A 27494-nucleotide genomic window follows, 5' to 3' on the forward strand; every position below is an offset into this window, starting at 1 on the left:
TATGTTTAATTATGACAGCTGATCCCCTTTTATAGGATACATTTATTTACAAAAAGTGATCATAGAATCACAGAATGCTTGAGGTTGGAAGGGACCTTGGGACGTAGAGCACATTAACCAGGATCATGTTAAGACAAATTTTGAAGATCTCCAAGGAGGGAGACTCCACCACCTCTTTGGGTGTGCCAGTGCTCAGTCATTGTAATAGTAACAAAGTGTTTTCTGATGATGGAACCTCCTGTGTTTCATTTGTGCCCACTGCTTCTTTTCCTGTCTCTGGGCACCACTGAAAAGAGCACGTCTCCATCTTCATTGCACCTTTTCATCAAGTACTTACACACATTGCTAAGATCCCCATGAGCCTCCTCTTCTCCAGGCAGAATAGTTCCAACTTCCTCAGCATCTCCTCATAAGAGAGGTGCTCCAGTCCTTTGATCATCTTGGTAGCCCTCTGTTGGACTCTCTTCAATAGTTCCATTATCTCTCTTGTACTGGGGACCCAAGTGCTTGGACCAAGCCCTCCAGGTGTGGCCTCACCAAGCGTTTATTAAAGGAGAAGGGTCACCTCTCTTGACCTTCTGTTAATTATCCGCATATTGCAGCCAAGAATACCATTAGCCTTCTTAGCAGCAAGGGCACGTTGCTGACTCATATTCAACTTTGTGTCCACCAGAATTCCTAGGTCCTTTTCTGCAGAGATGCCTTCCAGCCTGGTGGCCTCCAGCATGTACTGGTGCCTGGTGTTGTTCCTCAAAGTGCAGGACTTTGCACGTCTCCTTCTTGAACTTCATGAGATTTCTGTCAACCCACCTCTCCAACCTGTCAAAGTTCCTCTGGATGGCTGCATGGCCTTCTGGTGAGTCCCAGTTCCACTCCTCACAGTTTCATGTCATCTGTGAATTTTACTGAGCTTACAGAAGCCTACCAAGTTGGTCAGGCATGATTTTCCCTTGGTAAGTCCATGCTGACTACTCCTGATGATTGTCTTTTACTTCATGTGCCTGGAAATGTTTTCGAGGATTAGCTGTTTTATCACCTTCCCAGTGACTGAGGTCAGGTTGACTGGCCTGTACTTCTCTGGGTCCTATTTCTTGCCCTTTTTGAACATAGGGTTGATATTTGCCTTCCTCCAGTCTTTGGGCACTTCTCCCACTTGCCATGATTGAGCAAAGATTATAGAGCAGCCTCACAATCACATCTACCAGCTCCCTCAGCACTCATGGGTGCATCCCATCACAGTCCATGGACTTGCAAATGTCCAGTTTGCTCAAGTATTCCTTGACCCAATCCCCTCCCACAAAAGATACATCATCCTTGCTACAGCTATTGAGCCTGGCCTCTGGAACCTGGGATTCCTGAAGGCCAGTTTTGCTGGTAAAGACTGAGGCAAAGAATGCATTCCGTACCTTGGCCTTTTCACTGTCCCATGTAACCATGTCTCCTGTTTCCTTCAGGAGAGGGCCCACATTTTCCCTAGTCTTCCTTTTGTCACTAGGTAATTGTAAAAGCCTTTCTTGTTGCCCTTGATGTCCTTGGCCACATGCAATTTTATCTGGGCTTTAGCTTTCCTAACTTTATCCCTGGCTGCTTGGACATTGTCTGTATCCTCCCTGGCTATCTGTCCTTGTTTCCACTCTCTATGGGTTTCCTTTTTATGTCTGGGTTTGGCCAGGAACTCCTTGCTCATCCATGCAGGCCTCCTGCCGTTTTTGCCTGATGTCTTCATTGGGATGCATCATTCCTGAGCTTAGAGGGGGTGATCCTTGAATATTAATCAGCTTTCTTGGGCCTCTCTTCCCTCCAGGGCTTTATCCCATGGTACTGGTACTCTACCAAGCAGATCCTTGAAAAGGCCAAAGTCTGCTCTCATAAAGTCCAGGATTGTGAGCTTGCTGTTTCCATGTGGACATTGAGTCACTGACTGCTATTCTTTGAATGCAACCACCCAGCCAACTCCTCATCCACTGAATAGTCCATCAAATCCATCTCTCTTCAATTTACAAAAATGTGTGGAACTGTGCCAAAGGCCTTACAGATGTTCAGGTAGATGACAACAGTCAATCTCCACCAATGCAGTCACTCCATCACAGAAGGCCACTAGATTAATCAGGAACAATGTGTCCTGGGTGAAGCAATGTGAGCTGTCTCTAATCACCTTCCTGTCTTTCATATGCCTTCACATATCTTCCAGGAGGATCTGTTCCATGATCTTCCCAGGCACAGAGGTGAGGCTGACTGGTTGTTACTTCCCAGGGTCCTCTTTTCTACCCTTTATAAAAATGGGTCTGATGTTTCCCTTTTCTCCAGTTGATGGGGAGTCTGATGGGGAGACTTTGTCTGAGTGCCATGACTTTTCAAGTATGACAGAGAGTGGCTTAGTGATTACGTCGGCCTATTCTCTCAGGACCTTGGGATGCATCTGGATCCCATGCACTTGTGTACATCCAGTTTCCTCAGATAGTCTTGAACCATCTTCTCTTACAATGGATGGGATTTCATTCCACCAGTCTTTACCTTGAGATTCAGGGACTTGAGAGATGTGATAAGAACAGCTGCTAGTGAAAGCCAAGGCACAAATGTTGAGTATCTCAGTCTTCTCTATGTCAGTTGTTGCCAGATCCCATCTCCTTCTTCAGAGCTGGTGCAATGTCTTTTGTCTTCCTTTTCTGACCCATGTACCTGTCAAAACTCATCTTTTCATTCTTTGCATCCCTTAACAAGTTCAGCTTCAACTGTGCCTTAGCTTTCCTGATTCCATCCCTACACACCAGGCAGTACCCCTGTATTCTTCCCAGGATACCTGTCCCTGCTTCCACTTCCTATGCATTTCTTTCTTACACTGTACTTTGACCAAGAGGTCCTTACTCAGCCATGCTGGTCTCTTGTCTTCCTTTCCCAATTTCCTGCATGTGGGAATAAAGAGCTCTTATGGTCTAAGCAAAATGCCCTTTATTCCTGAGGACAGTTTCCCAGGGGAAAGGGAAGGGAAGGGAGAGCACAAGAAAGAGAGAATGAGAAAAAGAGAGAGAAAGAGAGTGCAAGAAGGAGAGAGCAGAAGGGAGTGAGAAAGAGCTCGAGAGAGGGTGAGGGGGAGAGAGGAAAAGAGGGAGATTGAGAGGGATAGGAAGGGAGAGGGAGAGAGATAGAGAACCCAAGTGACACACAACACAATTGCTCACACCCACCTGACTGATGCCCAGCCAGTCCTTGAACAATGGCAGCCCTCCCATTCCTGGCCAACTGCCCCAGGTTTTATTGTTGAGCATGATGTTATACGGTATGGAACATTCCTTTTGTCCATTTGGGTCAGCTGTCCTAGTTGTGTCCTCTTCCAGCGTCTTGTAACTCCCCAGCCTCTTTGCTAGCCAGGCAGCATGAGAAGCAGAAGCGTCTTTGACTCTGTGTAAGCACTGCTCAGCAACTACTCAGTTTGTTGTCAACATTATTTTCTTCCTGAATCCAAAATGTGTCACCATACTGTCGTCCAAAAATATAGATCCCTTACCTGGTGTGTAATTGGTCAATTCTCACACACTCAGGAGAGATATTGCTTTTATTCAGACCTGGGTGCTTGGTGGATTTTCCATAAGTCAAGCACGCCCAGTGCTGGTTTCTTTGCTACAGTAAATTCGTACATATCCTATCAATTAAATACATATTAATGCTAATCTACATGAGTTACATAATTCTGTGGCATCATCCTTCTTGGCTCCTTTTCAGGCCCTTCTGCTCATGCCTTCTTTTCTTTGGGGGTACTTGGTGGTCTTCAGTGGTCTTTCCTGATGAAGTACCCTAACCCTTTTTATCCATATGTGGTCACATCACCTAAGGACAACTTAAGGCTACTTTCTGTTGCCTCATTTCCATTCTTTCTTCCAGAAAGAGCATTTTGCCCCGATCAAATGGAGCCTAAGTTAAACGTTGAACATAGATTTTTTTTTTGTCCTGTGCTACATAAATGATAGTTGATTATAGGGATCCTTAAATAAACTTAGACAATACATCTTCTTTTCCAAGGGAGAAATTGTTCCGCTACAATAGAAGCTACAATGAAGAAAATTAACTTCATCCCAACCAAAACCAGGACACCTTCGTCAGACAAATTTGACTGCCAATTCACAAATTCGATAGCAACTTGTAGAGCAAAGGATGTTGTTCCAGTTACTGTATGTGTTGGAGTCCGTGTTTCCCTTGACATGAATTGCAGCACATTTTTCTGCAAAGAGTAAATTGGGTTCTCCAGGTTTCCAGAACCTGTAAAAGAAAGTTCCCCTATTGAGAATGCATTGGCATGCATGACAGTTGGGGTGAAGTCATCTCAAACGGCTGTGGAAAACAAAAGCGAACAAAAATGTGACAGATCGGGAGCTCTGGAAAGGCAAAAAGACTGTTTGTGTCTCCCTGACTTTTCAGGGCAGTTAGGGACAGAAACCCCTCAATGACACAGACCTTGCCTTACACCGTGTATTGGTCCCTTGGACCAAGGGCTGTGATTTGCAGGACTTTCCTCACTCTCTCAGGATACTCACGAGGCCATCTTATTATATGGAGTCCGATCCACCCATTGCCATTGCCCATTTTTGTGAGCAGTCAGGCCGATGTAATATTTTGTTTCATAGGTGTTCGTAACTAGTCCTTTCACCGAGCTGAAGAGGAACTCCTAGAAAAAAAATGTAATCTCCATGAGGTTCAGGACTGAACAGAGGGAGGTGGCAGGAGTCCCAGTGGGGTGCAGCTGGTGGCAGACAGGAGCCAGTGCTGAGTGGATGCAGCAAGGACATCCCCCCTCCACTGCAGGAGCCAGCAGGGGCTGAGGCCCCTCCAGGCCTGGCACTCCTGTCTCCAGGCTGCTCTGCCCCTCTCTCAGCCCTGCACTTACCTGCTCTGCTTCTGTATTGATCGCCACCAGGTGGGAGCCCATCCCACTGCAGTTCTGCTGGCTCTCATCCCAGGACATCCGATTAGCTGAGAAGTAATAGCAACTTTCTTGAAAGCGTCTCCAGCCCTCTGGACAGCACTTCCAGCTGTCCTCCACAGGGGAAGAAGACCCTGTTTTGAACAAGATGCGCTGTGCCTCTTCTCAGTGAGCTCAGCGTACAACCCCAAGTATCAGGGAAGGGGTTTGAACTGCGCCTCTTTTTTGGACAGCGGCAAATGATCTCTTTTGTGCTCCACAAAGAGCACCACTGACAGCCTGTCACAAGGCCCCTGCCTGAAGTGCTTTTTACTTTGTTCTATCATGCCCATTCAAGCTCTGTTTGGGGAGAGCGGCAGTTTCTGCCTTACCGTTCCCGAGGAAGTGAGATGGGAAGTAGCTGGCAGGACTCCTCTGGGAACACTTACATCAGAAAAGCGTTGTCCAAGTGATTAGCTCTCAACTCATACCCAGTAACAAACATACACAGTAAACTAGTCTGACAGCCTTACTGCCAACACAGGTAGTTTCTTACACAAGCCATGTTTTTCCTAGAAATTTGCCATACACACAGAAAGTCACATGATGGATTGAAAAGCATAGGCACATTCTCTTAAGCACGAGGTTGTATTTTTTCAGGTTACATAGCTCTATCTGTAAGCTGTATATATCACACTCAGAATATAGCTCAATATAGAATATGTCCAACAAACAAGTCCATCCAGTATAGTCAACCAACAAATACACTCTGGTACACTGAGCAGAGCTGAAGATGCTTGCCCTGAATCTCAGACCTCACAGGGAATGTCTTCTTGGGTTTCCCAGACAGGAGCTCTCCAGGGGGGCTAAGTGCAAACCTACGCAATCAAGGTGCAACTGCCAAATGTTGTAACCAACTGCTGCTGATACGGGGCCAGAAAATTGAAAGGAATAGGGAACGGAGATGCCCAGAAGGCTGCTGTCCAAAGCAAGACGATAGAGGAACCAAAACCTAATGCTCTGAAAACACTTGGCTTTGTGCATACAGGAGGGGAGCTGATGTTGGCTGATCAGTAAGGAGAATGCAAAGAAACTCATTTTCATCCGCTCAAACAAGCACTGGAACACGCTGCCAAGGGAGGTTGTGGTGTCTACTTCTCTGGAGATATCCAAGGCCCGTCTGGATGCCTACCTGGGCAACAAGCTGTAGGGAAACTGCTTTGGAGGGGGTTGGACGTGATGCTCCCTTCAGGTCCCTCCCAACCCCTACAATTCTGTGATTTTGTGAAATGAAAATCTGCTCATTTCATGCAGTTTAAATCTAATCAGGATCAAAGCAGTTGATCTTAGGGGTCTCAGATCCCATTCTTAGCACCAAATGGAGAGAGTGTAGTGTCCAGTGAGTGGAAGAAGTAGAAAAATTTTGTTAATTTACCTGTGTTCTTCTGTATTAGATCAAGGTTTACCATTACATTTGTAGAAACAGAAACCCTGGCACAGGCTTGAGCCATCCCTTACAAAAAGATGAGGTGCTTTTGGCTAGATTTGTGAAATGGACTGGACCTGAGGGGCTGTATGTGGGCAGAGAATGGGACGAGTGATCAAAAGATGGAACTGGAGCAACCCACCCTCTTCCACTGGCCCAGGACATGTTTTCAGAGCATCCTAAGTCAGATTGTACAACATAGCATTTTCTTTCCTCACGTCTCCATCTTCCTTCCCTAGAGCAATCCATCTCTGGCTGACAATCCCATTCCCAAACTCAAAGGCTGACTTACACCTGAATAAATTTGGGGGACGTGCTTAGTGTCACTCCCAAGGCTCTTAGCATCACTCACTTTTGCTTGCAGGTACATTGGGGATGCAGTGCCACTCTGGAGCATTCTGAGGCAGAGTCTTGTACTGGCCGCAGCTTCTGTGAAAGAGAACAACTGGGAAGAGAGGAAAGAAAAGGAAGGCGCCACTGTCATCCTTTCATCCTCACTCATGGGCAAGCTGTCCTGCCCTCCAGCTTCTGGCTGAGCTCCCTCAAAGACTCTGTTACATTAACAAGCTCTGAAAATTGTATCCTGAAGGAAAAGAGCAGACAGCTTTCCCCACTGCTGGTCACTCCCTCCCTTGGGCAAACATTGTTCAGATGAACCCCTCTCTCCTCAGCTGGCTGAGAGACTCATTTTCCCAGCTGACAAAGCCCAGCTAAGACACCCTTTGAGGATGGGATCGCGAAAAGGTCAAAGAAGTTGTGAGATCATCTTAATAAAGGTGCAATATCAATATGCATTCCCTCTTAATCTTCCTGTGTTCTGCAGCTTTAGAGCACCATTTGCACCCATACCAAGAAGGAGAAGAACTGCTGAGTGCTGAGGCCTCACCCAAGGGAGTTGAACACCACAGAAGAGTTACCACAGAGCAATAACGATACTCCAGGACACTACAGGCAACATATTTCCCTTCTGTTTGTTCCAGGCGGTGTGGGTGGGATGCAGCTGGAGCATTTTGGTGGATTTACGCCTCACCCTGCTAAAACGTGGGCAGCCCTGGTAGCAGTATTTCCAGGGAGACCATGCTGGCTCCTCGGCTGCAACATGGTCACAAGGAGCTCTGAGGGAGACCACAAATGTGGCCAGGAGAACGGAGACCCAACAGCCGGCCTTCGGGGAACCTGCTCAGATGTCGTTTGGCACTAAGGAGACTTCTCGGCTCTGTTGCAGTGGGAGGGCAGGAGCTGATGGGTTTCAGCCAGGACTGGCTTTATTCGGGCAGGTGGGGAAGTGAGAGGAGCTGTGGGAAGGCCCTGCCAGGACACTACCTGCTAACTGTGGAAGGGACGCTGCTCCCCAGCTAAGAGGGCAGCGGGGGAAAGGGGCAGCAGAACAGGCTGTTTTGGTGCACGGCAGTCGCCTGCTGGCAAAGACTAGGGTTTTCTTTTTCCACCTGACACCAGGCAACTTCAGGCGACCGTTCCCTCCATCCCCGGGGAAGTAAAGGGACCCTGGAACCCACCGAGGCCGACGGTCACAAGGGCAGTTTTGACGGCAAGGGCAGAAACAAGGAAGACCCAGGGGCTCAGGCGGGAACAGCTTCTCCCTTCTGCTGGGGCTGAAAAACACAAGGCAAGAGTGGAAATCCCCCGGCCCAGAGCTGGGAGGCAGGATAAGCCAAGGGGCTGCATGCCCTGACAGCCTGCTGATAACCCTGTCCCAAGGACTGGCAAGTCCCGCAGGTGCTGTAACCGGGTCGTGCTGTCTGTCGCTAGCAGGGGGTCACACCTGCAGCGTAGGGCAACACAGGGACTGCCCTCTTGCTTTTTATCACAAGCCATGCCTGCGCTCTCCCCAAAGAAGAAGCACTACTTTCCTTGTCCTGTCACGCCTCTTTTGTCCCCTGCACACCGTCCTGGTTGCCCTCCCTTACCCCTGTCTTTAGCTGAATTCCCTTTCTGTACTTCACAGTATCACACAGTATCACAGATTTCTAGGTTGGAAGAGACCTCAAGATCATCGAGTCCAACCTCCGACCTAACACTAAGTACTCCACTAAACCATATCCCTAAGCTCTACATCTAAACGTCTTTTAAAGACCTCCAGGGATGGTGACACAACCACCTCCCTGGGCAGCCCGTTCCAATGCTTAATAACCCTTTCGGTAAAGAAGTACTTCCTAACATCCAACCTAAACCTCCCCTGTCGCAACTTTCGCCCATTCCCCCTCGTCCTGTCACCAGGCACGTGGGAGAACAGACCAACCCACACCTCTCTACAGCCTCCTTTAAGGTAACTGTAGAGAGCGATGAGGTCTCCCCTGAGCCTCCTCTTCTCCAGGCTAAACAAGCCCAGCTCCCTCAGCCACTCCTCGTAAGACTTGTTCTCCAGACCCCTCACCAGCTTGGTCGCCCTTCTCTGGACTCGCTCGAGCACGTCCATGTCCTTCCTGTAGCGAGGGGCCCAAAACTGAACACAGTACTCAAGGTGCGGCCTCACCAGAGCCGAGTACAGGGGCACAATCACTTCCTTAGACCTGCTGGCCACACTGCTTCTTATACAGGCCAGGATGCTGTTGGCCTTCTTGGCCACCTGGGCACACTGCTGGCTCATATTCAGCCGACTATCAACCAGTACTCCCAGGTCCTTCTCTGCCAGGCAGCTTTCCAGCCACTCATCTCCCAGCCTGTAGCTCTGCTTGGGGTTGTTGCGCCCCAGGTGCAGGACCCGGCACTTGGCCTTGTTGAACTTCATGCAGTTGACCTCAGCCCATCGCTCCAGCCTATCCAGATCCTCCTGCAGAGCCTTCCTGCCCTCGAGCAGATCGACACACGCACTTAGCTTGGTGTCATCTGCAAACTTACTGAGGGTGCACTGGACGCCCTCATCCAGATCATCGATAAAGATATTAAAGAGGACCGGCCCCAGTACCGAGCCCTGGGGGACACCACTAGTGACCAGCCTCCAACCAGATTTGACTCCATTCACCACAACTCTCTGGGCCCAGCTATCCAGCCAGTTTCTAACCCAGCGAAGCGTACGCCAGTCCAAGCCCCGAGCAGCCAGTTTCTTGAGGAGAATGTTGTGGGGAACGGTGTCAAAAGCCTTACTGAGGTCAAGGTAAACCACATCCACAGCCTTTCCCTCATCCACCAAGCGCGTCACTTGGTCATAGAAGGAGATCAGGTTCGTCAAGCAGGACCTACCCTTCATAAACCCATGCTGACTGGGCCTGATCGCCTGCTTGCCCTGCAAGTGCCGCGTGATGAACCTCAAGATAATCTGCTCCATGAGCTTCCCTGGCACTGAGGTCAAACTGACAGGCCTATAGTTCCCCGGGTCTGCCCTCCGGCCCTTCTTATAGATGGGCGTCTTCCCTCCTCCTCACCTCTCTTCAGAGCTCCTTTCTCTCAGCTACCCAACTCCTTATTTCGGCTCTGTCCCCCAGCCTTTTATATGCAATAGCGTGTAGTCACTTACTCAAAGGAGTGACAGTCCAGCTCGGTGTTTGTGGCAGCAGACACGCAGAAGAGATGGTTTCTACCCTGAGAATGGGCACTGGGTCTTTCTCCTGGTACGCAGCCAGCCACGGTACTGTGCCCTTTATACAACCCAGCCCTGTATTTTCCCCCACCTTCTCCTTCTAGAGGAGGACAAAAAGGAAGGCTTTATGGTTACCTGCAGTCCCAGGAATGACTCTCCCTCGCTGGTTCATTGTCGCTACCACATCATCACTCTTCTCCATCAAGAATCCGTCCACCTTACTGGTACAGCCACAAACACAGCCCTCCTCATGCAGGAGGAGGAGCTAGGGCAGCTCCCACAGTGCTGGGCAGCCTGTACAGACTCTAACCTGATCTGCAGATAGAGTCATAGCTGGGGTATTCCCCACAGCACATGGAGACGGGGGAATTTTCATCATTTCTCTGTCAGGACATTTCACAAGAGGCTAGTTGCAACACAGAAACTCATAGAGGCAAAGGAAAACAGACGAAAAACAGAACCACTGCTGCTCAGACCATCTCCTTCTGCACATTTTCAGTCAGCTTCACAGGACACAGTACTGGTGGTTTTCCTTCCCTGGTGGGTGAGTATGTGTGTGAAAATGCCTGTGCAGTTGGTATTTCCTGACAAAGGGATAATAAACACACTCACAAGGGCCTACAAAAGCAGTCAGAACACCCCAGGACGGCACATCTGTGGCTCAGTCTGGGCAAGTCCCCATGCAAGGCCTGAGCCCAGTAACCCAGAGCACAGGAAGTTGCCAACATGGTTTCTGACTAACTGCTGAGGAAAAAGGGTGGTGCTTTGAGCAGAGAGGAGGGGTTGCATGTGTCTTGCTGTTATGGGGCTGGAGATCAGAAGGGATCACCAGATCATGTCAGCATCCCTGCCTGTTACAGATCGTGAAGCTTTACTCTGTCACCACTACGTAAGGCACACATGGTGCTTCTAGCACTGCTCGGGGTGACTTGATTGAAAACTCTGGAGGATGTAAGTATCCCTAAGGATATCCCTAAGGATAAAGAAGCCCTGCTGGGCCTCGCTGCACTCTGAGCTGAGTGGTGTGGGCTCGCAGACACTGCTGTTCCACACCCCATCAGCTAGCTTTCTCCCTGTGAAGAGGCAGGCAGACATGCACGTGCTGAGGAAGAAATGGGATAGCTAACGACATGAGCATAAGTGTATCCATCAAAGGCTCAGAAGAGCAGGGCACACAGCTGGTTGTAAAAGAGGACAAACCTAAACTGTGTGTAGAAAAGCAGACTCTTTTTATTGTGCACAAAAGGCTCAGACCATCCCAACAGCGCTGTTGCATTGGGAAGGTGGTCTATAAACATGCTTGCTGGTATTGCCCTAGAAGGAATTAGCTACGGGAAGGTACTTGCTACTGGGTTCACAGCACAGTGAGAGATTCTAAAATGAGATTTTAGAACAAAGCTTGGTAACAAAGATGAATTGTACCACTCATGCCCCAAAATGAGAATGTGTGCTCTTTGTTCTTGCTCTGTAATATACCTGACTTTGTGCATATGGGAGGTGTGGTGAGGGTGGCTGATGAGGAAGGAAAACGCAGAGGGTATGGAACTGTTACAGGGAAAATCTGCTCATTTCACACAGCTTAAGTCTAATCAGGATTGAAGCAGTACATTAATGACACGTAGTTAATGGCAACCCACGATCCCTATATTTGGGGTCAGCATCAGCAATATTATGGATTGACAACATATTAATAAACAGCTATGGGTTTCTAAACAGCTTCCTGCAACTAAGCCCCCAGAACTCCAGCCCCGACGTGTGATCACACACACACTTGCACAAGCTCCCGACCCTGCCCTCACCCCTGCTGCGGGAAGTGCGGCTTACGAGAACACATCCTCTTTTCTGGGTGTGTGGGTTCCCCTGTTTACAGGGGCTTCCTGCTGCTGGTGCAGGTTCTGTGTGTGTCCACACCACTTCGTACAGTCTGCTGACCCACGGGCCGGTGAGGAAGCTCAAGGGAACACGCATCTGCTGAAGATGTGGGCCTGTGCTTGCCGTTACCCCTTACCGCCAGGAATGACAGCTGAATGCCTGCCCATGGCATCCAACCCTGCTTATAGATGCTCCAACCTGGCAGAGTTGCCAGGGCCTCAGAACAGAAGAAAATACTGCAGCGACAGGGGTCTTGCATGACTCAGGATTGCAGGAGGAGCCACAGAATGCAGCTTCCCTCAGAGGTACTCGTGGTCTGGGAAGCTGAAAGCCCAAAGCTGGAAAAGAAACCTTCATCGGCTTTTCTGTGTAATCAAACCACACAGGGAATTGGTTGCATCTCCTGTTTGAGAGGTGGCAACATGGAAAATGACATGCTGGGAGCATCAAAAGTGCCTGGTTTTAGAGGATCTCTGTCGAGCAAACAGCCGCCTGAACCAGGATGGAAAAGATATGGCAGAGATCCAAGCACTAAAAAAGACTGCTTTTGAAGACACTGGGGTCCAGCAGTGCTGGTCAGTGTCTAAGTACCACCCCTTAAGAGCACAGGAGCAGGCAATTCCAGAATGCTGGCAGTCAAACAGGTGGAGCGGAAGGCTGGCTTGGCTGAGCAGGGACCTTCTTCTAGAGCTTAGGCAGAAAAAGTGTATAGCCACTGGAAGAGAGGTTGGGTGACATGGGAGGACTACGGAGTTGCTGTTTGCCATTGTAGGGAGAGAATTCATGCAGCCAAAGCTCAATTAGAGTTGAAGCTGGCCAGTACTGCAAGGGCAATAAAAAGAGTTTTGTAAGATATGCTAACAGCAAAAGGAGGACCAGAGAAAACATTGGTCCGATACTTGATGAGGATGGTCAGCTCACAAAGTGGGACACAGACACAGCAGAGGTGGAATTTGCTGATCCAGCTGGATTCATGTAAGTCTATGGTGCCTGTTGGGATTCATCCCCAGGGACTCGGCGAGCTGGCTGACATCATCGTGAGACCTCTCTCAATCATTTCCCAATGGTTTTGGGAACCTGGAGAGAGAGGTCCCAGTTGACTGGAAGCTGACAAACGTTGTGGTGGCTTTCAAGAAGGGCAAGAAAGGAGATCCTGATAACAGCAGGCCTGAGAGTCGCACCTCAGTGCCTGGTACAATTACGGAGAAGGTTATTCTGGGAGTTACTGAAAAAAATCTTGAAAGACCATGCAGACGTTGGTCACAGCAAACATGGGTTTAACAAGAGCAGGTGCTAGAATCCATACCTGGGACAGGGCAATCCTGTCTATACGGACTGACTGGGGGACAGGAGGCTGGAGAGCAGCCCTGTGGAAAGGGATCTGGGGTTTTGCCCAACGGTAAGCTCAACATGAATCAACAGTGTGCCCTGGCAGCCAAAAGGGCCAACCATATCCACGGGTGCATCAAGGACAGCATTGCTAGCTGGTTGAGGGAAGTGACTGTCCTGCTGTACTCTGTGCTGATGTCGCCTCATCTCAAGCACTGTGTGCAGTTTGGGGCACCATAATGCAAGAAGAACATAAAACACTTGGTGTCCAAAGGAGGGCCATGAAGATAGCTAAGGGTCTAGAGGGCAGGACATATGAGGAGCTGCTAAAGTCACCTGTTTTGTTCAGACTTGAGAAGAGGAGACTGTGAGGAGGCCTCATGGAGGCCTGCAGCTTCCCCACAAGGGGAGTGGAGGGGCAGGCGCTGAGCTCTGCTCTCTGGGGACAGCAACAGGACCTGAGGGAATGACATGGAGCTGGGACAGGGGAGGGTCAGGCTCGATGTTAGGGAAAGGTTCTTCACCAAGAGGTTGCTTGGCCACTGGGACAGGCTCCCCAGGGAAGTGGTAATGGCAGTAAGCCTGTCAGAGCTCAAGAAGCATTTGGACAATGCTCTCAGACATATGGTTTTATTTTACAGTGGTCTTGTGTGCAGCTTGGACTCATTGATCTTTGTGGGTCCCTTCCAACTCAGGATATTCCGTGATTTTAAAGATCAGCAGGTGTGCTCGCATTTAGGAATGAACTTGATGGATCTAGCTGACACATCCTCAGAGGTCGCTGGCAGTTCCTGCATCAGTTTGAAGCCCCTGGGGATCCTGCTTTCCAGTTTTCTTGAGTTCAGAATGAATTGAAGGGAAAGACTTATCTGCAACTGCCAACTGTAAGCTAGCACTCAAGAAGGAAATACCAACAAAGCAAGAGGCAGAAAACACAGAGCAAGTGCCACCATCTGTGACAATACAGAAAGAGAGAATGAATCCCATGGGAAGTTCTTACCAATGTGTTTGGTTACATTGTGCTTTCAAGGACTAAAGAACAGCACCACAGCCCTGAGAGTCCCAGTAGCATTTAGGAGAGTGCAGTTTGCCAAGGCCACTGAAAGGCACAGCAGCCACTAAAAGGCACTGCTTTCCTTCCAGGACATCTGCTCAGCCAACATGTACTAGCAGCATTTTTGCAAACATCTCCAGCCTGTTGTGCAGCACACCCAGCCTTGCACTCTGTAGCAATGGAAGGCCACAGAGTGAATGTTACCGAGAAGACGGAGAGGGAACACGGCCTGTTGTCTGAAGAGTCACCGCAGTCTTGAGGACAACATTGCATTGGTCCCTGCAGTTTGATGCCCAGGCAGCATATCGAACCTCTAACCACGTGTCCAAAGAAGGTTCAGGAAAAGGCCAATGTCATTGCAATGCTAGTGTCTTTGACCATCTGTGGTAATTGATGGAAGTTTCCTATGTCCTGAAAAGGCAAACATACATGTTTGGGAGCATCTTCCATACGAGGAGAGGCTGAGAAAGCTGGGACTGTTCAGCCTGGAAGGGTGAAGGAAGGTTGATGCTCAGCAGTCGTGTGACCGTATTACATCCACTCACACATTCCTACTGAGCAGAATGAAGTTGCAAGCTCCACAAAAATCCTCTGTGTTCCTGTCAGGTCATGGATGGTCTCTCAGGTGTACTTAGGATGAGGCTCCCTCCACCAGACAGTTTTTGCTGCAGCTTCAGAAATTTGGAGACGATGGCTCTCGTTTATGTGGGAGTCTGTTCTACTTCTTCTGTATTTCTGCCTTCTGGTAGTTTACAAGATATGTCTCATTGTTCACATTAGTCAGTCCCGCAGGCCTTCAGAACCAGAGACAAGGACTTGCTACTCTTTGGCATGCTCTGTCGAATCCTGTAGGGCAAAACCAGGTCCAGGACCTGCTGGCCAAGGGCTCAGAGGGGCACGGAGATGAACCCTTCCAGAAGCTGATTCATCCACAAACTCACCTCTGTGCTCCCACTCTGCTAATCCCACTGGCAGCTGTCGCATGTGGAAACCTGCCTTCTTTCTACAGCCTTTCTACAAGAGGGCCGTGTTTGGTCCTGGCAGGAGGAGCTGCTCACCACAGCCTCTTCACAGCAGCAGAAGGAACTGTGGTTCAGCTCTGTCATTCAATGGCTGTGGCACATTCAGTCAGCTTTACCACTGCACTCTCAACCTTCTCTCTGGTGGTTTGGCTCTTTGCTGAAGGAGGGAAGAAAGGAAAACTGCTCCTTGTTATTCTTGCGTGCTAAGAATTATCCCAGCGTGAGAGTCCTGCTTGGCAGAAACAGGTGGGAACCTAGCTAAAGACTCCAGACAAGGAGGTCCCTCCAGTCAGACCTGAGCCCAGGCTCCCAGAATGGGGCTGGGGGGGAGCTGTGCCACAGCACAGGATGCTTTCCAGCTTGCAGGTGAAGAGGCCCTACGTGCAGGGCCAGGAGAGAGTACTGTCACAGGTTACCCTTCTTGAAATGGCCAAGGCAGGGTCTGGGTCTATGATACCTCAGACTGTGCGTGTCTCAGGAAGAAAGCCACACCCCAGGACTCCTTTGCAAGAGCTCTCAGGGAAGGCCATTCTGAGAAGTGACACGGTGAAGCCAGATCACCAAGGCAGACCGCCACTGGGTTCATTTTCCTCCCTATCTAGTTTTTCAGTGTCTGCTCAAAAGGAGGCAAAGTGTGGGCTATTACATTCCACTAATGCTAAAACAAAGGCCTGCTGATGTGAATTTTGCCCTTTTAAACTCCCTAAACAGGGGAGGAAACATCTCATTAAACAATGGTCTCCAGGTGAGGTGTATTAACTTCAGATGCATGACATAGGGGGAAAGAAGTATATTGTTCTGTTCTGGTCACAGCTAGAGCATTGGGTTTAGCTGGAGGCCTCCACTGAACACTGCTTTCTGACATCTGTCTGTGACAGTGCTTCATTTTGCCTTGCTTTATTGTCAGTGTCCTGTGGAATTGTCAAATCCCTACGAGCATCCATAGTACACCTGTGGACATATCCTCGTTAACCAGTGTGGATTGATAATTTCAGAAGCAGGACTCCAGCATCTTCCTGCCTGTTAGTTTATGAAGTTACAGGTTCTTCTCCACAAACACAAAGGAGCAAAGGAACAATGCCAGGTAGAGGAGCCCTAGAAACATTTTCACTGAGAATGGAGCAGAGGCCCAGGTGCCCAGGCCTGCTCCTGGGCAGACCAGTGGCTCTGAGGGTCTGCTACTGTGAAGACCAGAAGTCTTGACCAGCTACCAGAGAGACCTTTTTCCCTTTGTGTCAATGCATGAGGCAGAGTGTAGGGAAAACCAGGGAATCCAGGGTCCAACTACTGGATACTCAATGACTAAGCCTAGCTGCTGGAGAGATCCATACTGTATAAATGTAAGCTTATATTTTCCACGGACAAGCTTTCACCCTGATCAGCCAGAGAGGGTAATAGGATGAGGCTGCTGCTGACATTTGCATCAGTGGTTTTCAGCAGTGCTCATCTGTCTGTCTGTCTGCATGCTATGTATACTTGTACCTGTATAAATACACGTTGTGTGAATGTGTGCATCTGTGCCTATTCGGTGTACACACTCAGCCTCGCTACAGCCTGGACCTAAGGACATGGAACTGCAGCTGCCTTGCGTCTGCTGGGCTATGGGATTTGGCAGCTTCTGCCACCACCCGCAGAACGACTCCCATTGATTGGTTTAGGAAGCCAACTCTCCTGGTCAGCCACCTTTCCTCCAGTACAAATTCTCCCCTCCACTGGGACACAGAGGGACAGTTCACATTCATAGGCAGGACAGAATAACACAGCCAGGAGATGCACATCAGCACTTCATGGCGAACTGGCACAGTTTGTTTGGGAGAACCGAGGCAGATGATGCTTCCTGAGGCAGAGGTGGGGGTAGAGGGACCAGGAAACAGAAATGGGTGGAGAAGGATGGGAGCCACAGGGGCACACGGTCCGCAGCAAGACTCAGGTGGAAGTGAAGGCAATATGCATTGGATTTCTGGAGGGACCCTCATGGGCAGCAGCCGCCCTGCCTCTTCCTGCCTCTTCTCCAGCATCGTCCAGCCTGGGCAGGTGTGCCCTGACAGGGTCCACTGAGCTGTCAGCCTCCCAGGACGGCCGCCGCATCTGTTGAGTCCAGGATTAGCTCTGAGGTGGGAAGGGTGACCAAGGGACCTAATTATTTTGCTGCTGGGGCCATGTCCTCACACTTGGTCAACCATGTGCAGGTTAGACTCCTGGCACATGCTCATGTTTCTCTCTCAGGTAAGACTTTCAGCCATGGCAACATATAAAAACCCCACAGCTGGTTTCCTGTGCCTGGTCTCTCCCAGAGCTTTGGCTGCGTGCAAGAGGTCCGTTACACACACAGGTTATCTCTGAAGCGTTAAGACTCACTGGGTGTACGCAACTTCTACTGCAGCACTCAGCTATGGCTCTCTCCTGGCACAGCAACATGCCTGATATGAAGCACGTGCATATGCAAAATACCTCAGCATAGAGAGGGAAAGGGAAAGAGGCAGAGGGGAAATGAGCCCAGAGCCTTTTTCATTGGTGTAATATTATATTTTCTGGTTTACAGGAAATCGGTATTTGTTCAGCAAAACCAGTGCTGAACAGGACTCTCTATGACCCAGCAAGAAGCAGGCACCTCTTCTCAAGGAGACAAAGGAAATAGCAGCTCTGAACATCCTTCTTGCATTCCTGCACCGTCTTCCTTCTGGAGAGCTCTACCTCTTTTCAGCCAGCAGCTGCCAGACCCACACAGAGAGAAGAGGATGACAAAAGAGGCCAGGAACTGCTTTAATGACCCTGAACCCTCGTGTGTCAGTCCCATGGAGGCAAAGGCATTGAAAGAAAGGTATTGGCCCTTTTCCGAGACATGACCCTTCACCTGCCATGCTTGTCTGGAGCTTCCATTGCCAAATCTGTCTTCACCAACCATGGGATGGGATGGTCAGCCTGAGAAAGCACAGGCAGAGTTCTTGTAGCATTTATTGCTTCCACTTCAGGGGTCATCGTACTTTCAGAAATACATATGCACAGGGGATGCTGGATGCAGAGCAACATCACTCCCAGTCTCATCATCCCACCCAGCAGAGGGAAGATAAAGGCTCCAAGGCTCCCCTACCCCTCCCAACACAGCCCTCTGCTGTTCCCAGTTCGCTGCTAATCTCAGGATGAGGATTCCTCCATCATATAGTAACTGCTGCAGTTTCACAAATCCGATTACAATGGGTCCTGCATGGGACATCATTCCAGTTCCGGAGATTTTCTGTCTTGTGATGGATTACGACACACATCTCATCAGATGCATCACTTGGCTCCCCAGGCCTCCAGAACCTGAGACAGAGACAGACATGTTACTCCCTGTGCACCCTGCAAGCACATTGCTGGAAAAGTCCACAGGTGGAACACAACGCTTGGAGGGGAGAAATTCCAGATGCTGTTTGATGGACGGAAGTCGTACCCTTCCTCTCACTCTGCTAATCCCACTGGCTGCAGTCTTACATGGAAACCTGACTTCTTCCTAGAACCAACACGGCAGGGATCTGTTCAGGCCTGGTGGGCAGAGCTGCTCACCACAACTCACCCCAGGCACTTCACAGCCAGCAGAGGATGTGTCTCTTCCAGGAGAAACATCTGCAAGCAAAGCCCTGGAGAACTCTCCCAGCGCCCCATCGCTTCTGCAGCATCACAGCAGTGGCCCAGCATGTGCCTACACCTGCACACACACAGGCACATATACCACGTGCCTACACCTGCACACACACAGGCACATATACCACGTGCCTATCCCTGCACACATGCATGGTGGGGCAGTACGGAGGTCAGGCAAGGCTCGTCATGTATGAAGGGCTCTTTCTCCTGATGAAATGCAGCTTCTTATATGCCTACAGCACCGATGGTCATGTCACAGATAATTTATCGCTAACCACTAACCAGCATGGATGGATCTGTGGGAACCTGGTATCCTACAACGCCCTTGCCTGCTCCACCATTGTCCTCTCACAGACAGCCATGGCATATCCCTCTCATGCTCATCAGACACCCTCACATCTCTTCCACCCTCTTGCACTACCTGGAGCCACACCAAACACTCTCCGTCATGGGATACTCACGCTGCTGTTACATTATAGGGAGTCTGGTCTGCCCAGTGCCACTGGCCCACCTCCTGTGCCCTCAGACCGATGTATAAATTGATTTCTTGTCCCTGGTATTTAAGCTGTCGTGTTATTTCCTTATAGAGGAAATCCTGGAAATCAGAGAGAGTACAACATCCATGAGGTTCAGGACTGAACAGAGGGAGGTGGCAGGAGTCCCAGTGGGGTGCAGCTGGTGGCAGACAGGAGCCAGTGCTGAGTGGGTGCAGCAAGGACATCCCCCCTCCACTGCAGGAGCCAGGAGGGGCTGAGGCCCCTCCAGGCCTGGCACTCCTGTCTCCAGGCTGCTCTGCCCCTCTCTCAGCCCTGCACTTACCTGCTCTGCTTCTGTATTGATCACCACCAGGTGGGAGCCCATCCCACTGCAGTTCTGCTGGCTGTCATCCCAGCGCATCCGATCAGCTGAGAAGTAATAGCAGCTTTCTTGAAAGCGTTTCCAGCCCTCTGGACAACACTTCCAGCCTCGCCCTGTGCAGGGAGAGACCACAGAGGATACAACAAGGATAATGCAGGTATTTCTTCAAATTGTTTTGAGGTATGATCAGAAGAGAGCTCTTTGTACACAAATCCACGGTAATTCTTGTAACATGCTCTCAGGTATTGCCTTGACAAAGACAAAGCCATTCTGGCGATCTGTTTTGACTCCTCCTTGTACAGTCTCCCATAAGATTGTAGGAGCAGCAGCAGGGAATATTGCTTGTTTTCCTGAATAGAGTTGCACTTTTATTATTGCTCCATTATTAATCTTCCCCACGCCACTGTATGATACTATCCCTTCTGTTCTTGTCAGTGTGTTCACACCCACCGTGTCCTCCTAGGATACTCTTAACACGGACCTATCCTCCCCCTAGGCTACTAGCAGGAAATCCTTTTTCTCCCCACATCTCTCCTCTGGAGCCTGCTCCTGTTGCTGCTTGCTGTGAGAGCAGACCCCAGTAATCATCATCCTCATTCCAAAGACCTCCTGCATCCTAGCCAGCACTACTGACCTTTGCCTTGAGGCACTGCCAAGATGCAGTGCCACTCTGTGAGGTTCAGCTGCAGGGCTGTGGGCTCATCACAACTGCGGGAGATGTGAGTGACTGGAAAGGGAGAGAAAAGAAGGCAGGGTTACCACTTTCTCCGTGCTTCTCCCACACCATTTTTGTGTTTCACTTTTTTATGCATTTCCCCACCAAGCACTGACTCAGCATCACTGCTCCTCTGGCTCTCTCTTTCAGGTTCTCAAGTGGTAACTGACATTCTGTCAGGGAAAAGGAGCAAGTATTTCTGCTCCCAGCATCCCACAGCTGCCTGCAAGGATCCTCCACTCAGTGACTGACAATTTCTAGCCAGGATGACCTAGTCAACAAAGCCTGGGACCCACCTGAGCAGTCCCAGGTGGCTGTAGGAAGCCTGTGGTTTGTTATTGGAGTCTGTCCCAGCACTGAGCAGATGACTTCAGGCTTCCTTGGATGCCATGGAGGTGAAGGTGTGGGGTTACTTGCTCCATGGCTCTTAGAAAACTAAGCCCAAAACAGTGGTATGGCTGCCTTCACAGAAAGAAAGTGACAATCTTCCATGTCAGAGAGCAGAGGGACCACTGGGAGGAGATAACACAGAGAACATGCCACAGGGTGGGACTGATTCCACCTGACCACAGGCATTTACCGTGGAGATACCCATCTAAATCCCTTTACAAACAGTGGATTAAAAGAAGCACTTCAGCAACACCGTTTCTCTCTTCCTAAGCTAGACATAGATGTCAGCAATAATTTGGATGAGAAACACATTAGATGGGCCTGTTTTAGCAGCAGCAAAGACAGTCCAGGTGAAGGTAACAGCATACACCTCTCACTACTGAAACCAGGGTGGAATACTTGGGACTTGCTATTTGGCTCATGGGAAATAATATAGTGGTGGTGACTGGTGTCAGCAGGCCATGTTCACAGCCCAAAGGACTGTGGAGTTGTCACCAACTCAAGCACTCAGGGATATTGATAATATAGATAATATTGACAGTAGAGATGTCTATTTTCATCAGCTGTGTCATTTAGAAATAACGGTACTAATGAGGAGGGCAGAGTAATCATAGTGACCTCTGTGAGCGATCAGTGAACTCCTATAATGGACGAAGGCTCAGAGGAGCTGGGCAGGGGCAATTACAAAGCTCGGGGAAGAATGTTTGCAGTGACTGACCACAGCCGTTGCAATGAAAGGTGACCTTATCTCAGCACAAATGGGACCAGAGAGTGGACTTTGCCCTAGTTAGCTGAGTGAATCAACCAGTTATATCAGCTGAGTGAACTGACCAGCTGAGTAACTGTTCACCCCTCAGAAGATCAAAAAGATGGCAATAATTTCCTAAGTTAGCCAGCCTGGCATGGGATGAAGGTATGCACAGCTCAGCCCAAAACAGTGTAGGAAAACGAACAACTAAGAAGAACAACTCCGAGGAGAGCAGTGAGCCTGAGCTGGCTTTAACCCATATATTCCTTTTTGGTCACTGGGGATACACAGTGTTGCAATGGTGGACAGATGGCAGAGATTGGTAATGGGGTCACATTTATATTGTGATTCAACTGTGCGTTGCAATTGCTACTCTTTTCTACGTGTGATTTGTACTCGTATTTTGATTAAATACATTGCTGTGTCCCTCTGCCACATCAAAATCATATGTAACATCAACTAACTTCAAATAAGGGAATTTGCTATTAAAGATTAAACCTTCCATGTGGAATCCCTAAAGAAAAAGAAAAAAATAAAATAAAAGCCAGGAGGTATTAGATTCTAACAGCCTACCCAAAGCCTCCCCAAAAATTCAAAAAAGTATTGTGAAAAGTTATGTATTTGGGAACAAAGCAATGCTGGGACTTGGGGACTAAGGACAATAAAGGAAGGGCAGCAATATATCCTGACAGCACACCTTCTGTCACCTACATTGACAATGTGTGTAAACATGCCATGAATGATCCTTAGCAGAAAATGAGATCGAACCAGTGATCATAATCTCCGGTGTGTGTGCAAGAATCATTTTTTTGAACTATTCCAGTGAAATGCCACAAACACTTAAAAGGGGTGTGAGTTTGCAACTGTTCAGTGAGGCCTGTAGATGCCAGCTAGACTTGCTTCACAACAGTTCTCTGCACAGGCAACAAGTATGCAGAAGGGGAACTGTGAATGCAGTGGAGAAATTCAAATGTGAGCCTTTGAGGTTGCCCATAGGCTAAGAAGAATGAAGAAAGAGGTAGGGGAAGAAGCTGAAGAAAGCTGTCCAGAGATGAGGCTCCCCGAAGGGTTACAGGGTAATAAGAAATATCTTTCTCCAACCACAACCCCGTAAAAACTCCCTGATGATAGGGTTTGCACCCTTTCTCATGAGAACACAGTTACTGAATCTCCCTTCTGGTTGGAAGAAGTTCCCCTCTGCTGACAGATTTCTCCACCCTTCTCCCAGCACACCCCCCAAGCCTCTCTCCCAACTCCTGGTCACCAGCCTGCACATACTCACCTAGGAGAGCAACAACAAGGGCAGCGCAGACCAAGAGGAGGAGCAATGAGATCAGCCACGGGAGACATGGAGGATATGTCTGGGTACGTTGCTCCTGCTTCTTCTTCTTCTGAGGTACTACAAGTGAAGGAATGTACCAAACACAACAGCACAGTCAAACATGCTTCAGTCAGCCCACATACCAATGGTGTACAACTCAAGGAAGAACTGCTCTAAAAAACGCAATTTCAGTTCTGATGGCAAGTTACACAGTTTGAGAGAGGAGCAGATTTCTGCAGCAGGTCAGGCTTCTGGAGCAGGTTAGGTTTCTGGAGATGGTCAGGTTCAGCACCAGTGTCCACAGCCCCAGTGACTCTTGTGAGCTAGCAGTAGTAATTGCTACCAATGCTAATTGCTAGCAATGGGGGGTGAAGCCTTCACATGGCCTCAAAGTCTGGATTGAAGCCATGTGTCTCCAAATTGACCTCAAAGCTACTGAATGCAGCATTGCTCTATCCATGGTATTTGAGACATTCACATGAAAATTTCATGCAAACTTCTCCACAGAATATGTTTTATACCTGCTTCAGTTCTTTTTCAGCTTTCTGGACTTTCTGTGTATGGGAAGGCTGGTATAAGCTGAACAAGAGCAAGGAACGAAAAATGTGCAAAGGTATGACGGTACAGAATCAACAGAAGAGGAAAAAAAAATACTTCCTAGGAAAAGCCCCTTCCCTCTCTGGTTTCCAAGCCAGGGTTCAGATATTTTCTGTGGTAAAACTTGGCTGTGCCAGGCTGGGTGTCTGTGAGAACAGAGGTACATGTCCAGCAGCCTGCAGAAAGTATCCCACTCAGATTCACACTTGCCGGAGCCTGACTTTTGTCTAGACATCTAGACATTGCTGTACCAAGTGCCAAGGAGGTTTGGGAGCAGGCAGGAGAATGGGTCCCAGGGAAGGAGAAGCAAACACCTGTTAGGAGACAGTTTTAGGCTGTAGCAAGTACACAAGCCAGGACAAATAGGAGGGTGAAGAGACAGCAGCACTCACTGCAGAACAAGAGTGAAGAAGTTTCTGAAGAGACCGATATTAATGATAAGCTTAGAGAGACCTCATTCACTGTTCATGATGAAACGCCCAAGTCTGCCAGCCACCCCATGTGCCTGCCAGACATGATGAGTGAGCAAGACTTTCAGAAGCTGCTATTCAAGGAAGCCCTCTGACTACTTCCCAAAGGCCTGGGGGAGGCTTTTACAGCAGGGGAAAAATCATCATCTTTCATTATCAGAAAAAACATTCACAGGCAGTCAGGACTCAGATTTCCCTGGACAAATCATGTGTTTCCAGCCAGATTATGTCTGTGCTGAAAACAGGGACCTGGATCATGACCTGGAATCCAGCCATTACTCATGCCTCAGGGCAGGCAAGGAATAATCTGGAGCTGGTGCCTCTTGTAAGATGGAGGTAAAGATGTAAATTGGCAATTTAATATCCTTAGTAGCAGGAATAGTTTATTTATTTATTTATTCATTTACATATATATATACTTTCACCACTTTTGTGTAGGGTCCTGTACCTAATGGTGGAAGCCATGAGGCAAGCACAGAGTATCTACACCTCTGTGTATTCCTACTTGTGACATAATGAGTACAGTATGCACACTGATGTGGACATGCCTTGAATTTGCACAAAGCCTAGTAAAGGCACTGCTTTACAACCATGATTTTTTAAATAGCAATAAAAATGTGTTTCGTGCGTTGATTATTTTTCAGGACCAGTAGACATGGATCTTCTTCCAGATCTTAGATAATTCTTCCCCTGTGTATTTCAATGTGTTTTGTTCAAGCCCATCTCTCCTTTTAACTTTTAAGTCTGTCTTCTCCATGCACCATTTCTCAATAAACAAAGGGCCATGGGGCTGTATGTTTCTGCAGCCAGTGCCACCTCTCAAAACGGTGTGGAGGACAAGTGCCCGCTCTACATTTTTCTCTAATGGTCTTTACACAGGCAAAAATCTGCAGCTTCATTTTGTCAGAAGGAAGAGCTGTAGCAGCCAGGGCTTGGGCTCATTTGCTGCTGTTCACTGACATGGAAGCACCTCCACCTTTGTAACAGATCAGATTGTTTGTAATAAACCACAGTCTCTATTGTTGGTACTAGATATTTGTCCAAAAATAACTTTCTCATCCAAGACATGCCTAGATAACATGTAAAGAGGCAGCTACCACCTGCACCATACCAGGATTAAGCACTACTACTGTGTAGCACCCATCCTAGACTCTCGCTCATTGGTGTTGCAACCAGTGGACTAAGGGAGCCCAAATACTTTACTGAATGCTCACCTGACATCTACTGTTGCATTGTCAGTAATCATCCTTATTCATGCTGCAAATCTGACTACCTAACAATCCCCACCTCTCCTCTTGTAGACATTCCTTTAGCATCTTACTTTAAAATTCCTTCAGTCTCCTGCTCTTGTAGTGGCAGATCTGTCTCATCAATTTGTCAAACTATGAACCAGAGTCCCAGAAGGAAAAAACTCTGTTTCCTGTTCTTCAGTCCACCTCCTTCTGAGGTCCCATTCCCCTTAAAAAAGCACCAGTTCCTTACCTTCAACCTCTTCAGTTGGTGATGCATTCTTGAACTGCACTTCGGCATAGGTGATTTCTGATTCCATTTAATCACAGTGTGCTCACCGATCCCCGTTTGTAGTTTTGTTTTATAAAAGCTTGTCCCTTTAGGTCCCTGGATCCAGAGGAAGACACCACTGAGTTGCTGAACCTTTTCTATTGCTCATTCATCCTTTGGCTGTCAAAGGCATCCATGCTCAACACTGGAAGCAATGGCAAAAACATGAGAATTGCTGGGAGCTCAGAACTACTCTAAACAAATCTTTGGTTTTTTAGCCCAGAAAATCAGCCCTGGCACTGTGAGAAAGAAAAGAAAAATGAGAACTTAGTGACTGAGAAGGAAGTTGCACTCCTCCTTCCTCAAATTCCAGTCTCAGTTTCTAGCTGATAGGTTTCCTGTTTAAGATCTCCTGTTTCTTCCTTTGTCGTGTTTTTTTGTTGTTGTTTGTTTGTTTGTTTTTTTAAGATTTATTTCCCTCATTTATCTTTATGTTTTGCTTCGTTTGTCTGTTAGTAATTCTATCTTTTCCTTTAGGTTTGCAGCTAGTACAAGTCTTAGCCCAGTTTAACCTGCAGCACAGTGAAATATAAGATGTATTCTGCCCTCGGTTGTCTCTTGTGGTTAAGCTGCACTTGCTACATCAAATATTCCATTCCTTGCCTCATCCTAGGAAGTCAGCCACAGTTGGCAGCTAGCATTAGATTAAATCTCAAATGAACTATTCCTGTAGAGGAGAGACTGGGAGTTGCAGCCTCTGCAAAGAGGAATGGAAAACAATCAAAAGTTTGAAATATCAATGGAGAAGCAGATAATGTCTTAGGAGTATGTGGGGACAAGAAAAGTAAGGTTCTTTTTAGAAGTGATGATGGTTTGAGAAGTTATTGGGAAGAGCAAAGACAGATAACACTCTATCACAACCGGATTTACAGCCTGTGGAAGTGCAGAGCAGTGCTCACTTCAGGGAATCAGACTCCAGTTCAGAGGTTAAAAAGGGTTTGTTTATATTTCTTACTCCACCACTGTCATTTGTGTCCATTTACCTTCTATTACATTGGGGCAGAATGGTCAGGTTACTGCTTAGTCTGATTTCAAGTTGGGGCAGTGGTTGGGGGGAGCTAATTAAGGGAGATGGCTGCTGAGGTATATGCCGAATCAGAAAGACTTCTGAGAAGAAATGCAAATGACTCAGTTTGCCCTGGAAAAAAATGGTCAGAAGGTCTCAGTCAGCAGATAGGAGCAGGAATCAGCCTGAAGGATGAGGAAGGAAGCTTTGCCTGGTTAGTCTGGCTGATAGCAAGTTTCTCAAAGCAGGCCAGAAAGATGTGCTAGCATTCAGGGGGTTAGCATGGAGAGCACACGGCACAGAGGTGGAGGGTAGACAAGGCAGTGCAAAGAAGAACAACAGAGAAGAACAATGTGGGAGAAGGTAAAGGGCAAGGGAGTGATGTAGTGGACATTTTAACAAATTATGGAGAAATACTGCCCCTAAACAGAATGGGGCATACACAGATGGATTTCTTTACCAGGGAATTTCCTTTCCATCAGTTTCTGGAAAATCATCATGTCTCATGTGTATTGAGCTAGTTTCACTTCTCCTTTTTCTGTCGTGTGCAAAGACAGTGACTTTTCCATTATACAACAAGAAAAGCAGATACAGGACAGCCTGGCCCCTTGAGATGTTCTTTGCTGCCTGCTTTTCTTCCCAACATCCTCTCACTTCTTTTCTTTGTCTTCATTCTGGGCCCTGCTGTCGCACTTATGTACACCTAAATGATTGCTCTCAAATTTCATGTCGAGATTTCGTAGAATGGTTTGCATTGGAAGAGACCCTAAAGACCATCCAGGTCCAACCCCCCTGCCATGGTCAGGGACACCTCCCACCAGACCAGGCTGCCCAAAGCCCCATCCAGCCTGGCCTTGAACACTTCCAGGGATCGGGCATCCACAACTTCTCTGGGCAGCCTGTTCCAGTGCCTCACCACCCTCATAGTAAAGAATTTCTTCCTTATATCTAATCGAAACCTACCCTCTTTTAGTTTAAAGCCATTACTCCTTGTCCTGTCACTACACTCCCTG

The 27494-nt window shown here is 48.3% G+C and overlaps 1 protein-coding gene across 1 annotated transcript; it reads right to left on the bottom strand.

Annotated features, from left to right (window-relative positions):
- Positions 1–667: 667 nt before the first annotated feature.
- Positions 668–27494, bottom strand: LOC310894954 (uncharacterized protein). Its single transcript, XM_083825685.1, has 11 exons — positions 25398–27494; positions 22810–22926; positions 20309–20401; positions 19636–19787; positions 19278–19411; positions 18354–18498; positions 7898–8225; positions 6733–6825; positions 4880–5049; positions 4530–4660; positions 668–4254 (listed from the first exon to the last, which is right to left on the bottom strand). Exons 1-11 carry the CDS (start codon positions 25462–25464, stop codon positions 4095–4097), a joined length of 1590 nt encoding a protein of 529 aa, XP_083681811.1. The 5' UTR covers positions 25465–27494; the 3' UTR covers positions 668–4094.

This window comes from Anser anser, assembly GCF_964211835.1.
Source record: "Anser anser genome assembly, chromosome: 1".
NCBI lineage: Eukaryota > Metazoa > Chordata > Aves > Anseriformes > Anatidae > Anser > Anser anser.

What these genes read in the sequence shown, in the direction of transcription:
- LOC310894954 (XM_083825685.1), bottom strand. Translation starts at nt 25,464, where the DNA reads ATGGAATCAGAAATCACCTATGCCGAAGTGCAGTTCAAGAATGCATCA. An exon ending in AAACTGCAGCAGTTACTATA is followed by an intron (nt 8,226 to 18,353) that starts TGATGGAGGAAT and finishes TTCTTTGGGGAG; the next exon opens with AGCGCAGGCATGGCTTGTGA. An exon ending in CCTTGTGACCGTCGGCCTCG is followed by an intron (nt 6,826 to 7,897) that starts GTGGGTTCCAGG and finishes CTCTCTTCCCAG; the next exon opens with TTGTTCTCTTTCACAGAAGC.